The 17,467-nt window shown below is 41.6% G+C and overlaps 1 protein-coding gene across 1 annotated transcript; it reads right to left on the bottom strand.

Annotated features, from left to right (window-relative positions):
• Positions 1 to 5,952: 5,952 nt before the first annotated feature.
• On the bottom strand, positions 5,953 to 7,688 carry ptgfr (prostaglandin F receptor (FP); the record flags this gene model as incomplete). The annotated part of the gene is made up of 2 exons (XM_084395820.1): positions 5,953 to 6,282; positions 6,879 to 7,688. 2 exons carry the CDS (start codon positions 7,686 to 7,688, stop codon positions 5,953 to 5,955), a joined length of 1,140 nt encoding a protein of 379 aa, XP_084251946.1.
• Positions 7,689 to 17,467: the final 9,779 nt, after the last annotated feature.

Consider the following 17,467-nt stretch of genomic DNA (forward strand, 5'->3'; position numbering starts at 1 on the left):
TCTGTCCTGGAACTCTGAAGCTATAACACTCCCTTCAGCCTACTGAAGAAAGCCTTCAGTACAGCTCCTACCCTCGTTCATCCCAATCCAGATCTCCCCTTCATCGTCGAGGTGGACGCCTCCACCAATGGGGTAGGAGCTGTGCTATCTCAGCGGCAGGGTGAGCCTCCCAAACTCCATCCATGCTTTCTATTCTAAAAAAACTGTCCCCGGCGGAGCAAAACTATGATATTGGTAACTGGAAGCTACTAGCAATCAAACTGGCTCTTGAAGAGTGGCGACATTGGCTGGAGGGAGCTCAACACCCCTTTGAAGTCATCACTGACCACCAAAATCTGGAATATCTTCGCGAATCCAAGAGACTGAACACCCGTCAGGCACGCTGGTCTCTCCTTCACCAGATTTAACTTCACAGTGACTTACCGACCTGGTAACAAGAACCTGAAAGCAGATGCACTCTCCTGGTTATACCATCCTGAATCCATTATCGCACCTCCCGAGCCCATTCTCCCTCCAGCCATCATCGTGAGCCCGATCCAGTAGTCACTCTGATCAAATCGCCGAAGCCACGCAGTCAGAGCCTGCTCCGCCGGGAGGTCCTGAGGGACAGACATATGTGCCAACTCGTCTCCGTCTGTCCCTCATGGACTCAGTTCATACATCACCGGGCTCTGGACACCCAGGCAGCCAGCACACCCTCTCGCTCATCAGCAATCGCTACTGGCGGACCAATATGACCCAGGAAGTCTCCCGATTTGTTCAGGGATGCTCAGTCTGCGCCATATCCAAAGTTCCCCGTCGTCTTCCGGAAGGCAAACTAGTCCCTCTCCCCGTTCCTAACCGACCCTGGTCGCATGTTGGAGTGGACTTCATCACCGAGCTCCCATCCTCTAATTCTCATACCTGCATCTTCGTCATAGTGGATCGCTTCTCCAAAGCCTGTAAATTAATCCCGCTGAAGGGACTACCCACTGCCTTCGAGATGGTCGAAACCCTCTTTCGTCACTTTGGAATTCCCGAAGACATCATCTCAGACTGCGGTCCTCAGTTTATCTCCCGAGTTTGGCGAGTCTTCTTCAACCTACTCGGAGTCACAGTCAGTCTCACATCTGGATATCATCCACAGGTCAACGGTCAGACTGAGCAGAAGATACAAGAGATCGGGAGGTACCTGCGGTCATTGTCACGACCATCAGGACAGCTGGAGCTGTTTTCTTCAGGATTTTTACTTACACTGCACTACCTACTTCTCAAAACTTCTGAAAAAATCTCTTTCCTCCAGGCACAATACCATACATCCCCCAGAGTATTATGACATGGGCAAGTACCATGCAAAACCGACAACACTGTTTTCACTAGGGGTGCTTCTGTTCAAAATGGTGCATGGATGTTATCCAACAGCCCAGGACCAGTACGACCTCACAAACAATGACTGGTCCAGATGCGTTGTGTCACGAGGTTTGTTAATCAAAGAACAAATGGGTAAATATAGCATGTGTACAGTTTATGGTAATAATCAAATTTGATCTTTTTCATGCAGGATTGTCTGCAACGTCATCCAGAACACAGGCTTCCTCTGGAGAATATGCATTGCCATGACTGGTTATTGTTGGGTTTTCCTGTGCATGTCACATAACCAGAATGCATATGATCAAGATGCACATCATCAATGTGAAGTATGTATAAGTTCAAAGATTTGAATTTAGTTCTTCAAGATTGTTACCTCCTTTTCATGCATATGACTTTATATGCTTTCTAGTGTGCTTTCTAGAAGCTTATACATGTTTTTGTTTTTTTTTCAGGCCACTGCACAAGACATGGAGAAAAGAAGAAAATGGCCACCCAGTTGTTTAACCTATTGAGTCAGCTTTGTGTCTGGCAGGCTGACATGAGTTGCCTTTCCATCGCTTCACATAGGCCTTAACTTGCTTACGGATGTTTAAATATTGTAAATAGTTGTACACTTTTTATACCATACCTGCATTTACACCGTGCCTATACACTGGACGCAACAGTTGCATCACATCGCAACAGTCGACGCTGTCTACACTGGATAAGTAAAGCGGCAGCCCCACACAGACGACTGCCGCACACAGATAAACAAAACACAACGTTAAGTCCAGGCCTGGTTCTCTCTCGTCCCTCACTGTTGTCGCTCCTCTTTTTATTCATACAGATCTCCTTCCCTGAGACTCGAGGCAAAGAGACTTGGAGCTGGGTGGAACCAGCGGTGACAAAGGAGACTTGGAGTGCAAGGAAGGAGACGTGGGGCTTGGCAAAACCAGCGACAACAAAGGAGACAGGAGACTGGGCAGAACCAGTGGTGACAAAGGAGACAGGAGACTGGATGGGACCAGCGGAAACTGAACTGAACAGGCGTAATCAATTTCATCATATATCCCCATAGAGGCAGAGTATCTCTGAACTGCAAGGCTTGTGGGTTGCTTCCGGTCAGCAGTGGTGAGAGTTTACCAACAGTGGTCCATGGAGGGACAAACCGGTGACAGGGTGTTGAGTGCCCAAGGCTCATCAATGCACGAGGGCAACGAAGGCTATCCCGTCTGGTCCGAGCCAACAGAAGTTCTAGTGTGGCACAAGACACACAAAATGGTGAAATGGTAATGATGGTTTTGGGAGGAATGTATCTCAACAAACAGTGCATTGCACTCTGCTGCATATGGGACTGCATAGCTGCAGACCAAACCGAGTACCTATAAATATAAATATAGCTTAATGTACCCTATACTGAAGCAATATTCTCATCAGTGTTCAATCAGCTTTTACATACTTAAATCTATATATTTGTTATATTTACCCCAGGGCATTATTTACCTTTATAAAGGCGCTGATTTTAATTTTTACCTTATTAAATGTATCCATCATCTTTCATGTCAAATTCTTACATTTAATCAATAAATTCAGTTATAATAATAGAACGGGGCTGTTACCAATCAAATTAAATAATTTAGTCTATACATTGCAAAACTGTAACTGCAATAAATAGCCTAATGTTATGAGAGTAATGTTTTAAATAAATGTTTAAATATACAAGAAAAAAATCAATAATTCTTTTAAACATGAAACTAAACCGCCAGTAGGTGGCGGCAAGTGGCCGTCTAAGTGAGTCATTCGTTCAAACGATTCGTTCAAAACGCTGAATCATAATCATTCAGTAACAAAACACCGCGCTGATTGCTGTTTTCCTTTGGAACTATTTTCGTCAGTGAAATATGACTAAAACATATCAAAATACAGGTGTTGGTTTTCCTGCTGGACATCGCTGCCTGACGCACCTCCTCCGGTGCCTTTTGAACAGGTGTGCCGTGACACCTCACTGAACACTTCTGTGAGCCTGAACGGGTCATCAGCTGGGGACCACCACTCATCGACGTTTCGCTCCTTTAACCCCAGTACGTCTCGTGGTGGCGGAGCGATGGCAGGGATCTCTCCCTGCCACCCCCTGCTGATGCCCTAGTTATTTGCCCCCCAACCCTTCTCCTTCCTCCTTAGCCACATTAAGAAGCTGCCTTTCTCTGCCTCCTCTGCCAGCTCTTTCATGGCTTTCCGATGACTCGCTCCTGTGCATCCCATGTCGCGGAGTAGGCGAGCGGTTGAGGAACCTACGAAGCCCCTACACCCCACTTCCACAGGGCAGATAACGGCTTTCCAGCCCGCCTCCCTGCACTCTGCCGCCAGATCAGAGTACTTGGCTCGCTTCCGCTCATACGCAGCCTCCACACCTCCCTCCCATGGTACAGTTAGTTCCACAAGGAGGACGGTCTTGCAAGCCTCTGACCACATGACGAGGTCTGGCCGCAGGGATGTTTCCACTATCTCCCTGGGGAACTGGAGCTGCTTTCCCAAGTCGACCCTCATGGCCCACTCACTTCCCGGTGAGAGGAGCCTTGCTATATCTCTCTTGTGTTGCTGGTGTTACAAAGGGAACAGGTCTCTTCGGCACCAAACCATTGGTGGAGGTTTCGGGGACAAGGCAAGGTGTCATAAGTTGCTCTGATCAGGAAGCTGAGCCTAGCTTGGGGGATCTTCCATAGGTCGGACCATGACATGGACCTGTCAGTGAGACCTTCCCATGCCGTCCAACGCCCTTGCTGGCCCTGGGACACCGCTTTGATGTTAAGGCGTTCGTGCTCAGTTTTTGCCACTTCCGCCACCACCATGGCTTTTGGTCTTCTTTGGAAGCCTTTGACCAGAACAAGGGAATATCACCCCTCCCAAGGCCTGCTCGACCCTCCTGGACTCTGCCGACCACCTCGCGGTGCTTCAGCCTGCCGATTGCCTTGTCGACCTCTCAGTCAATAATGTGTCTAAAATGTAAGTAACTTAATATATAGGCTACTTGTGATAATAAACGTTTATGATAATAAAATAGGCTATTTCGTGATAATATTCAGCAAAACAGCTCCCTTGGTCGTGTTATGTAACTAGACCTTATGTAGCTCCGCCCCTTTTCAGCGCTGCGCTCGTTGTCTTTTGACTTCCGGCGGTATGTATTTTCACAGGGATCTTGCGTATTTATGAATGAACGGCTCGTTTTAAAATCTTCCCGGTCTACTGACATTTGTTAAGACGTCTGCTTTAAACATTACAATCCTCATGATAACTTTCGTTAAGTTTACATTAAGTAAACGCCATAGAAATATACAGAGCGACCGCAAAAACGGAAGTTCAAAGACAATATTCTAAAGATGGCGGCGCCCTCGTTTCTCTGGCGCATAAGGTCTATATCTAGACTATACGTTATATATATATATATGTGTATATATATATATATATATATATATATATATATATATAAATTAAACTCAACATGTTAATTTTTTACCTCAGTATGTTTCTTGTGTGAGATTATTGTGTGCTGTTGCGCTCATTTGTTTCGATTTCTCCACGAAAGAAAGTCTCTCTCACAAAGAGACAAGCAACACGACCTTGACATCACTTCAGCTCTTTTCTGACTTGTCAAACTGACAGTGTTACAACTGACCCTGTGTTAAAACACTACCCGGTCTCCCACCATTCCTTGAGTAAAAATTACCAATAGAAATTTGCAAACAATAAAGCACATAATTTAATATATTTTATATATAATTTAACATTTTTACAAACAGTTAGGAAAAGATATGAACCCAATAATAAATGCATGTATTTACAGTGTTATCCTACTGGTCACAAATGTATGAAATGACATGAGACAGTACATTTTATAATAATCTAATAACAGACCATAAACATTATAGGTCCTAAATATGGTAGTGCTGTCTATAATATGACATATTTATATTTGATAGATATTTGACACAGATTTATACAGCACTGGTCAATTAAACATTTACAGCAGCCGAGCAAAATGTTCACCTTTTAAATCGAGACAATTTCATAAAAAATGCTAAAATCCATAGATATCATAAAATACAAACATCATCATGACATAAACCCACTATATCTTAATATGTAAATTACTTACATGCATAACACATTGGACACCATTTTTGAAAAAAAAAAATTGCAGCATAAAAAAAAACATAAGGCAAAAGCTACATTAATTAAATGCTGTAATTGAGAGACAAAGGAAACAGCACATTACATAACATGACTGATACATTTAACCTTTTTTTTCATGACGTTTCAAAACACACTTACTGTAGTTGACACAACAGACTATAAAACCAAAGACATGTATAGACCCTGCTATCCATTTGAACAAACGTCTCAAGTTGCTGTATGCCTCTAGCTTCTTTTTGGTCCCTATTTGAACTTTTCTGGTACATTGTACTTCTCTGTGATTGGCCTCAGACTGAACTTTTAAATTAATGCAAATTTCCTCTACAAGAGACATCGTATGGATCTCAGATTTGATCTTTCAGATCCTTCAGATCTTTTCCGCTGTAATATCCATGAATGGAGGTCTCATTGCGAATGATGCCCCATTGCGGCTCAGCGGGGGTGAGCTGTTTGAATGGCAGTGTCTGGTGGGAAAGGTCCATCCAGGCAGATGAAGTCTGGTCTGCTGATCACTGAGCTCCTGACCTCTATGGTGGAGCTCTCCTGAGTGATGCCCTGCCACTGGAGTTTAATTTTCAAGTGAGGACTGCAAAGTCTCACTGCCACCAGAAAAAGTCTCTTCAAAACAGCTTTGCGCAGGAGGATGTACACCCATGGATCGAGGATCTGGTTCCATGTTGCCATGCGTACAACCAGCAGCATATGAGTGTAAGATGCCTGATCCTCACCGTGATCCTGTAGGCTGAAGATGATGCCTGTTATCTGGGGATTCAATCATAAAAGCATTTGTCACTAAAATGATACGTCTGTGTGTGCAGCTCCAAGCAGAAAGGAATTATTTTTTTATATGCTCAACCAATTTTATGCATTTATTTAATATAAATTCATTTATATATTTTAAATAAAACAACATTTATTTAATATAAAATTGTATTATATCATTTATCTATTGAAGATAAAATTATATTTATATACAATACATATATATTACATATATCTATTACATATATATATAACAGTAAATATTTAATAATTTGATATTTTTGTTAATTACATATTTATTATTTTATAATTTATTTATAAATTGCAATTCTTACTTTTACCAGTAAATAATATAACTATAAATAATTCGATAATTTTATTTATTTATTACTATTTTTTAGTAATTATAATTAATAATAAAAACATAATATCAGAATTAATTATTATAATATAATTGAATTATAACCTATCCCACAAATTCAGTATCTCAACAGAAAACACAGAACAATTATTTATTAATTTCGTTACGTAGCAATAACACAGTGTTTATTTAGCAATTTACCAGCCAGTGTGAGAAATAAGAGTCATCTTCTCACCAAAATTGGCCCCCAGCACACACAGGAAACCAGCATGATTGCCAAAAGCTGACAGACCATCTCAGAATGGTGTGATGTGTTACGACAATGGCGATGATAATCACGGTCAAGTTGTACCCTACTTCGCAGGAGAGTGAGGAAAGTCGTGGTATTGCACACTAGTGAGAGGAGGAGAGCCAGCAAACCCAACACAGAGAACAATATCGGCAGAAGGACATCCAGCCAGTCACGCGGCCCCTGCAGGCGGAAGAAGCACCAGCTTCGTGAACGCTGCATCTGGTACGACCGCTGGAACAGGATGGGCAGCAGGGCCACCAGCAGACCCAGGAGCCAGGTCAGACCCAGCAGACTCTTGACATGATGGGACCCCAGCGCCGTGGTGTGGAAGAGAGGACGGGTCACTCCGATACAGCGCTCCACTGCCATCAAGCTCCCGAGCAGCAGAGGAGTCAAGCCGAAGAACGCCATACAAACTCCAAAGAAGTCACACAGAGACTTGTGAGGGTCAAATGTTTCCCAGTCTTTCTGTGAGGCGTAAACGTATAGAGCCAAAGAGCCATTGATCAGGTGTCCCAAGAAGTCAGTCACCACCAGACCACTAGCAAACAGGAGGAAGGCTGCTTTAGACTTGAATCTGAACCTGCGGTAGGCTTTGATCAGGATAAAGAGAGCCAGAGTGTTGGAGACGATGCCCACCGTCATTGAGATGGCAGTCGAGGTCACGGACACTTCTCTTTTGGTACAGCTCCCGTTACGCACATCATCACTCGACACCAAACATCCAGCTTTAGCTGACCCATTATAAGACATGATCGGCACTTCACACTGCAAACAAAGTATTAGTTCAAGTGATTTCATTTATATTAAACAATATCAAGATAAGACTAATTTGATGTCATTTAGAAACCCAAATGTGTGCAATTATAATACCTTCATTTTGGTCTCAGTGCAGCCAGATCCCAAAATCAACACTAAATAAAATTTTATTTTTATGTTTTATTTCTACAAACATATTTTGTTTACTTGAAACAGCACATTTGTGAAATTTTTGTAAGCTATACATTTGATCTAATTTAGGATCAATCTGTTGTTAAATACAAGAATCTATCTATCTATCTATCTATCTATCTATCTATCTATCTAATTTCTCTCTCTAAGATTAACTTTTTAGCTTAACTTTTGTACAACATTTAGTCAACTATTGGTCATTGTTGTTACTTGTACAGTTTCCTGTTTAGCCATATTGAGAAATAAAAATAAAATTATCTTCTAAATATAGCTATGATTAACATAGCCTATATCCAAAATAGCATAGCTCATTCCAGAGCGTTAAATAACTTGTTGAATTCTTTTTAAACAATTATCACAAATAACATAAGACTTGAGTTCAGATTTCCAATAAAATATTGTCATAATTTGAGCGCACAAATGCTTAAATCTGATCCACAGCATTACAGCAATCACTAATGCTTCACTAATCACTTGTTTCCAAATCAATTCGTTCAGTTTTACTCACCATCTGTTAATCAAACGAGTCTCAGCAGTCTAGGTTCATTCGCTCTCTCAGTGTGAATAACGGCTGCTGGGCAAATCCACTGACACTGAAATATCAGACTGATGCGCGCACTCTGTTCACCACAGTTAAATGGCCAACGGGTTCCCCATCACGCATCAGTCTGCTCGAGATGTGGTCTGTGCAAAATTTCTTCAATACAGTAGACAGTCCTTTGTTTTTTGGTCTATCATTATAATATAATAAATCATTTCATCTGATTATGTAATCCATTACTCTAACATATTATTCTCACTCCTACCGGGGCCAGTAAGAGCGGAACACCCGCTGCGCGTGCCAAATAGTGCCATTACGCACAGGATGTGTCCTGCCTGCTGCTTCTTCTTCTGAAGATTATATAAATTCTATAATAAAAAAACATTTAAGTGTTAATGGCTAAATTGCATTGTGCCTAATTCTATGTCGATGTCATTATGACAGTTTGTATTTATTTAATATTTTCAAGGGGAAATGTGATGGTTGACGCACGGGCTTTGAGTGAGGACACAGCAATAAGTGGGAACATTTACAATAAGGTCCCATTAGTTAACATTGCATTAGCTAACTCGGAGCAATAGGTTTGGCCCCACTTTGTATTAGGTGTCTTTATAAACATTTATAAACATACAACTTTATTACATATTGGCACATGCAATTACACACAAACACTTGGATTTGGAAGCACATAGTGTGGACATCATTTTTATACATAGGCTAAAATATGGGAACACAAGGGTGAATAAAAATGTGCTTAAATTCATTTACAAAGTAAACACAACTCAACCTTTTACTTCAAAAGAAAAGACATAAAATAGATGTGTTACATTTTTATGTTTTTTGTAACAAGTGCACAGCAGGATATAGAGTTTACATCATACAATGGATTTGCATGAAGTACAGCTTGAATTTCTTTTTTCAATTAGTGGGTCTGTTTATGTGAAGAGACTAAACTCCACCACCACCCTGTTCTTTGAAGTGGTCAAACAGCAGTAATTTATAAAACTGAAACAGATGAGAAGGCTTAATATAAAGCTCTAAAAAATATTTACAAGGTCACAAAATAACCCTTCATGTCATTTATTGGCAGAGAGACAAACCCCATTAGGTCTTGCTCTGGGTCAAGTCCTCTTGTCCTATTTCCCTAACACTTCAATAAGGTCTCATTTGTTAATTAACTAACACAAACTAACAATGAGCAATGAACAAAATCTTCTTACAGTATTTATTAACCTTTGTTAATCTCAGTTAATAAAAATGCTCATATTCATGTTAGTTCGCAGTGCATTAGGTATGTTAACAGATAACATTTAAAAAAAAAAATCTTAAAAATGTATTAGTAAATGTGATCAACAATCACAAAACAATTAATAAATGCTGTAGAAATATTGTTTTGTGTTAATTTATGTTAATAAATGAAATCTTGTTGTCACATGTGCTCTGTGATCTTTGTGACCAAAATGATCTTTGATTGGTTTGGTTGCCTGTTTTGAGCTTCAAACCCTGGACAATACAATAGTGCGATGAATCCAGGACATGGCAAAGATAGTTTAAACTGTAGTTTAGTAATAGCATGCTTAAACTTGCATTTAACAGATGATGTTGTAAGTGAATGCTGTGTATATCAGTATGTATATTATGAATAGCTCTGCTCTGATGGTATCAATTAAAGTAATTACTAAATTAAGGGATCGACGGGTCTGAAAAGATTGACAACCCCTGCTCTAAAGGTTTTTGAATAAGCAGCAGCAAACCTGAAGACTTACATTATAACTGTGGTTAAAATGATTTTTTTTATCGATTGACTGCACTGACACTATTGGATGAGAACTGGACTGAGCTGCATGATGACATCACTGTTTTCTCCAGAGCCGCTTTATAGATGAATTGAACTCATTCCATAATTGATTAACTTTGGCAGTGTTGGCAGAGGCTTAGATGGTGAAAGAAGCCAGGGAGGAGTCAGTGATAGGAGCCAGGGCAGAGCTCCCAGCAGGAATACTTGACAGGCGGAACCAGGGGGACCGATAGAGGTGGAGACTCAGGCGGAGCCGAGTCGCTGAAGTGACCAGGCGACACAGAAGGTGCTGGAGACCAAGGTGGAGCCGCAGGGACGAGCGGCTGAGGCAAAGCCAGGGTGGCAGAGGACAGAGGCTGAGCAGGTCGGCCAAGGACTGGGATGGAGCCAGAAGGAAAGGTGGAGCCCGACGGAGCCAAAGGGGTGAAGGGACAAGTCACGGGTGAAGGGACAAGTCACAGACAAAGGCTCATAAGTCCATGGTCATGGCAAAGTGACAACTGACCAAGGTAAGCCGGAGGGACAAGGTACCTGGTGGAGCCGACTTGTCGACGGGCCAATGTGGAATGACAGGCTCAGAGGGTCTGGGAAGAGTTATAGGGTTGATACTCCAAGGCTGAGCTGGCGAACTAACAGTCCAAGGTGGATCCTTGAAGCACTGAGCAGGCAGCATAAGAAGAGACCAATGGCTAATGAGAGGCAGTGAAGACAAGGTTGAAGGACTGGGTAGTGCAGGCAGGGGGTTCATAAATGGCCTTCCTTGCCTATACTGAACACATATTTCTCAGGAACAGCCCTTTTGGCAGACGTGGAACAGGCAGAATATTCAGGATTGTTCTGTGGTCAGGAATCTGTTACAGAGTCAGAGTTGGTGGGAGTGGGAGGTAGGAACATCAAAGACTTCAATAACTCGCTGTTGGGCTACGAAACAGGCTCGGTGCATGGCAACGAAACAGGCATAAGGCTCTCTTCATGATCCGCCAAGATTATTAAGGGTGCAAAGTTCTGTGCACTTACATCCACCTTGGCTGACGGGATAGGGCTCCACTCCATCCCCTCATATTCTCCAAGTATTCCTTCGGGGACAGACGATGTTGCTGACTCATGCAGTTGTTCAGACGTCTTGCTGGGCTCAGGCTTTGAGACGACTGTTTGCACTGGCTGCAGCTCTGGCACAGAAATCATGGCAGACTCAGGTTCCATGTCTGTGGTGGACTCTGGCTTTCTGTCTGCTGGGCTGGTTACTGTGGATGTAGCAGGTGCTGTGTGAACAGAAGGTGCGCTGGATGACTCCTCTTTCTTGCAGATGGTAAAGGGGGAACCATTGTGTAGAAGCATCTATTATACATACTCCATAAACGTCCCTTGAGACCGTCTCCAGGCAGCCAAGCTCTCGTCTCCGTGTTAAAACCTGCCCGGAAAACACACACACAGGCTTTTGTCATTGTAGTGGACTGGTATAAATCCAAGAAGTCCTGTGTGTGTTCCCCCTGCGAGAGGAAGAGGATTTGTATTGCCGCCTGATCCATTAGATCGATCCGTTCAGCTGTCACGGGCGGTTGCAGAAGAGAAGGAAGAGGCAGGATCTAATCGCAGGCAGTAACAGTTTATTCAACTTTACCACACACACAAACAAACAAACAAACAAACAAACAAACAAACAAAACACTCAAGGCAAAAACAGGAGTAGAACAACCGAGAACAATGTGACGTGAACGGACAATGAACAGAACAAACACAGAGTTTGAATACACAAGGCAAACTAATCAAAGAAACAAGCCACAGGTGTAGTGTTGGGTAAGTTACTTAAAAAAAGTAATTAGTTATAGTTACTAGTTACTTCTCACAAAAAGTAACTGCGTTAGTAACTGAATTACATCATTACAAAAGTAACTAATTACTAGGGAAAGTAACTATTGCGTTACTTAAAAAACAAAACAAAAAAGTTTAAATATAAGACATTTCTTGGATACCCTCAATATGAAATGTTAAATGAATGAAATGGACACTAAATAGAACATCTTATTATTATTAAACATTGTACACTAATCTACACTATTTTAATGTTGCTGTGGGACAATGTGAGAGACACCTATTAACTTAAATATTAAAATATTAATATTATGAGAAAAAACTTTGCAGCTCCTATGGCTGAGAGAGAGCCTACTCGGATGAAAACCGCTTCAGTGAGCTCAACTATAGTAACGCCGCATTTTTATTGACAGTAACGGTAACGGCGTTATAATGGAGGAAGCAGTAATTAGTTTGATTACTCGTTACTGAAAAAAATAACGCCGTTATTAACGCCGTTTATTTATAACGCCGTTATTCCCATCACTGTGTATAACTGAATCAATGAAAAAACCATAGAAACAAACTGTAACACAGGACTGAACTAAAACACATTTACAGAACAGAAATAGGCACAGATTACCCGTAACATTACGGTTGTTTTTAAAGAGCTGCTTTACAGAAAAATTGAACTCTGTTTACATCACTGAATCATATAAATAAAGGTGACTGACTTGACTAGAAAACAAATATTTTAATAGCACGAACAAATGTTTGAAAACTAATCTTCCTCTAGAACAACAGGTGTATCCAAGGACACAGCATGTACCGGAAAGACCATTATGTCCGCATGAAAAAGCAACAACTTGTTTAACCCCCTGCTTCAAGTGAACAGTGCAGCCTTTAAAATACACCCTAAAGGAACCAAAGTTCAAAAACGTAATTCTAACTTATTCAAATCTGCATGATTACACCAGAAAAACCTGAGGTGCAAATTGTTTTAATGACAACATTTATGATAACAAGTCAGCCTGATGGGTTCAAAGCAGGACAATCTCAGACAAAAGGTTGGACTAAAAAATATAGTTAATTCATGGCAGGTTGCACTAATTGGAAAGAAAATTAAAAAACATAAAAATACATCTACGGAGGCCTCTTATCTTGTGAATATAAGTTAATTTTAAAACATTAACGTGATTGCAAAAACAGTGTGGCCAAAAACACAATAAAGAAGGGGGGGGGGGGGGGGGGGGGCAATATCAGACAAAAAAAGAGACCTCTGGCTCTGAAATACAGATGTCTAGCACAGATCTGCACTATAATGCAGACCGAAAAAGAGAAAGGAGAGAAAAGGTACTTGTGCCTTAGCAGAGAACAAGGTTTGTAATACTAAAATGGATTATGACCTGAACGTCTCCAGGCTTCGAAAGTGAGAATGAAGAGTGTATCTCTTTAGTGTGTAATGTAGCGAGGAAATCTTTCCCAGGGCAGGTCAGAAAGAATCTCTTTTTATAAGTACACACTGAGATGTGCTGCATTACTCTTTGTATCACATAAAAAGGAAAAATGGTGTGTGGTTTTATGGTGTTCGTTTCTCCCGACTCCAGCAACCATTGGGCCCTGTTTCTGTCATGACCCATTGGGTAGCTGCAGCTCATCTCTGCTCAGTGGTTTGTGATTTCACAGGTTCTCTTCATCACTCTGAAATGAAATTATTTACTGTATTACCACAACTTAAACAAATGCATGGTTTCAAGTTAAAACATCTTATATATCGTTAAACCTTTCAATTTGCAAATGTTACCACTGTGCTGAAGAGTAGTGCTCGTGGTTAGGTTTTAAGTGGCTACATGAAGGTATATATGATATTGACTATATGAACAATGACTCTACCAATACTAATGACAAGTAATTACTGAAGCAGAAGCGCTTTCTGCCCTACACTATTTGCCATATATCCTTATATCCTTATACCCCTCACGGGCGTGGAGGTACCCACGAGGCTTCACTCTACTCTAGTCACGGTGGCCGCAGGACCTGGGGGTAAAGATAGACGAGGCAAGAGAAAAGGAGACAGAAGGATGAGGAGTAACAGAGACATGAGAGAGGAGAGAGAAAAAGAATAAGAAAATATTCTGGGTCTGGTTCCCAAAACACACTACCATCCAGTACTTCACCAGCTGGGTGAACTCCTCCACGATGCCTATATAGCCATTGGTGGACTGTCAAATATTTGTTAATTGTTCAGGGAAGAATGAGGTGAAAACCGGTGAACATTCAACGTAACTTTAATAAAGAAATAAACAAACACAAAACGAAATTAAAGTGGCAGCCCCTCACGGACGACTGCCACACAAAAATAAACAAAACAACGTAAAATAGTACAGGCCTGGTGCTCTCTCACCCTTCACTGTCGTCACTGCTCCTTTTATCCTCCCGGAGCTCCTCCATGGGAGACCAGAGTCCTGCACAGGTCTGATTTTGTAAATCCGCACCCGCCCGTACCCGCAGTGCTTCAAACCGCATCCGACCCGTTATCTGTCAACAGCACTAATTAAAATCCGCACCCGACCCGACCCGCTTAAAATAGAACCGACACCCGACCCGCACCCGAAATAAAATCAGTTTAGCCAATCACATTATAGTCACAATCACAAAAATGTTTAGTTTTTGTTGCCAGTAATGTTGCCAGGTCATACAGAAGTTATAACGACAATTAACACAAGGACAACTTCAGCCGAAGCTGTCAAAAGGCCGGTACATGAAGAACATGGCTAAGGTTACCACAAAACTGAGTAGCCTAAAGGCCTCATTATACTTCTGCGTCGGACCTACGCCGGAGCCTATACGCCGTAGGCAACGTGTTGGTTTTCATTTATACTTCTGTGTCGTTGTCCGCGTTGACGCGCACCTAGGGAGCATGTGAAACCCCGAGGGAGGGGTTCTGGCAGACCAATCACAGCGCTTGTGTCCGCGTAGAATTGACGCGTTGTTACATTTTTGGAGAGGTGCACGTCAGGGTACGCCGTAGGGTACGCGCGCTACACACAGCCTACGACGTAGCTACGGCGGCAGTTCGACGCAGAAGTATAAATAGGCCTTAACAGACGCAGCTACAACACTATATCTGCCACGCAATTTCGTCTAGCCTACATCTGACAATTTTGGTTTCAAACGCGCCCTGCACACCACACATACTGAACAACAGTGTTAAATTTTGAAAATAATATACTGTTCGATAGAACTGCTTGCTTTGTTACCACAGTTATCCGCGTGCTTCCTCAGCGATGAAGTTCCACATTTGCGGCTATCCAACACGAAACTGCATGCAGCAAAGCCTTTCACAATATTGTTTTCTTCAGATAACTCCAAATTTCTCCCACACACTGGACTTGAATTTTGATGACGTATTGTCGACAACTTTACAATCTCCACTAGCTATTCTTTTCTTCAACTCCTCAGCATCCATTTCGACGCGCGGTTATGATGCATTTTTAAAAGTGAAAGTAGCCTAGGTAACGTTATAGATCCTGGGAGGGCGTGGCGCGTGGGCACAATCGCACAAATAAACTGATGTGGATTTAAAAAATTTGTATCAACTTGAAATACAGGAATATTTTTGTAGATGTGTTCCTAAAAATATGCATATATTTTTACGTTTGTATGTGATTGTTTTAAACCCGTGTTTAGTTGGATATTTTTCACCCATTTGAGCAAAAATACCCCGCGGGTACCCGAACCCGTGCAGGACTCTATGGGAGACACAAGGCCGGTGTGGCAATCGCACCACCAGCCTCGCTCCTTTCCCACGGCTCTCGGCCCCGCCCTGCTTGCCACAGTCACGTGTTGTCATATCAAAATTATGGTAATTATGACATGGTGTGCATGTTTTTTTTTGCAATTTTGGCATTTGCAATGCGTGCTGTGATTTTGATCTGAAATAGAGAAGAACAGTTGGTTCAGGGCCACCATTCAAATTAGTTAGTTAAGGTAACACTTCATTTTGATGATTCTCTTTAGACACAGTTAATCCATATCCAATTTTGAAATCCAAACAGATATAGCAAGTGTGGATGGCAAAAAATAACATGAAATGTCCGTTTCTGTTTGAAATCCTATTCAAATCGCATTTCTTGAAATCCGTTTCAGTCTGACTGCTCTGATCGGATTTCGCTTGGTTTATGTGACTTTCTCACGCCGCTTAAAATGTGAAAATGTAAGACGTTGTTATAGGAAACATGCTGAAAGTCACTGCAGAAACAAGGTTGTGTTGTTGCAAGGCGCCAGACAAGCAGAAAATGACAATGTAATGGAAACAATAAAGCTGCTTATAAGCCTCATAAGACGCAGTAGTCCAGCACGGCAGCTGTAAATTCATGTCATAAATAAGAAGACATCCATATTGTAAACCCCTCCATGTTGTGGTTCTTGTTTTTGGCGTATGCCTACCAACGCAAACCAATGCAGATATTTCGAAAAACAAAAGAGCAGCATGGACACACAAATCGGATTTGAACAGGTACAAATGTGGATATAAATCATTTTAGATCAAATTACAATCGGATAAACAAACAATTGGATTTGGACTGATTTTGGATAGATTTTTACAGATGCGTCTTTGTCTGGACTCTCTGGCTGCTCAAATCGGATTTCAAACGCCGCTAGTATTCGCAAGTACGGTATTTAAACAGTAAGTCCAAAGATTGCGACCGTGACTACAGCATGGAACGTCACAACACCAGTCTCCTCCGTCGCTGGGTTTTTCTTGTGCAGTGGAGGAGTTCTGCACCACCACTCGACAGGGCACTTATTTGGAGAGTGAGATGATGAACCTCCATTTTGCCTGCATTCGTTTTGAAAGCCTCGTCACGTATACGTGGGTACATTGTTACCAAAGCAAACCAATGCAGATTGGTTGGTTATGTCTGGACACACAAATCTTATTTGATCACTTGCCAATGATAGTGCGGACGTCTGCCTGAAAGGATCCGATTTGAGAAAAAATCTGATTTGCCTGCAATCTGAACATAGCCTGAGTACCTTTGCAAGTAGGCCTACATGTCAACTTATTCTACTAACCCTAACCCTACCCCTAGCAATACTCAACTAATACATGAGAGATAGTTTACATGTACTGTAGGTGCAACGTTACTTGTAGTCAACCGAATGTCTAAAGGAGATCATCAAAATAAAGTGTAACCCAACTTAATTTTTTGAGTAATCAGCTGAAAAAAGTGTTTATGCTACAAATTCTAAAGTCCCCCTGTAGTCAATAATTGTATCCCTTAAAACTCATCTTTGATCAACAAAAAGACATATTTAAACGTTTTTCCTTGGAAAAAAATCTATATGCAGATTAGCCCAGCCAGTGAGATCCACTCGTTGACGATCACACGTACAAGGTAGTTTATGACGTCAGAAACACCAGCGATTTCAAACCGCATTTTTGAG

This window comes from Rutilus rutilus (genome assembly GCF_951802725.1).
Source record: "Rutilus rutilus genome assembly, chromosome: 22".
Lineage (NCBI taxonomy): Eukaryota > Metazoa > Chordata > Actinopteri > Cypriniformes > Leuciscidae > Rutilus > Rutilus rutilus.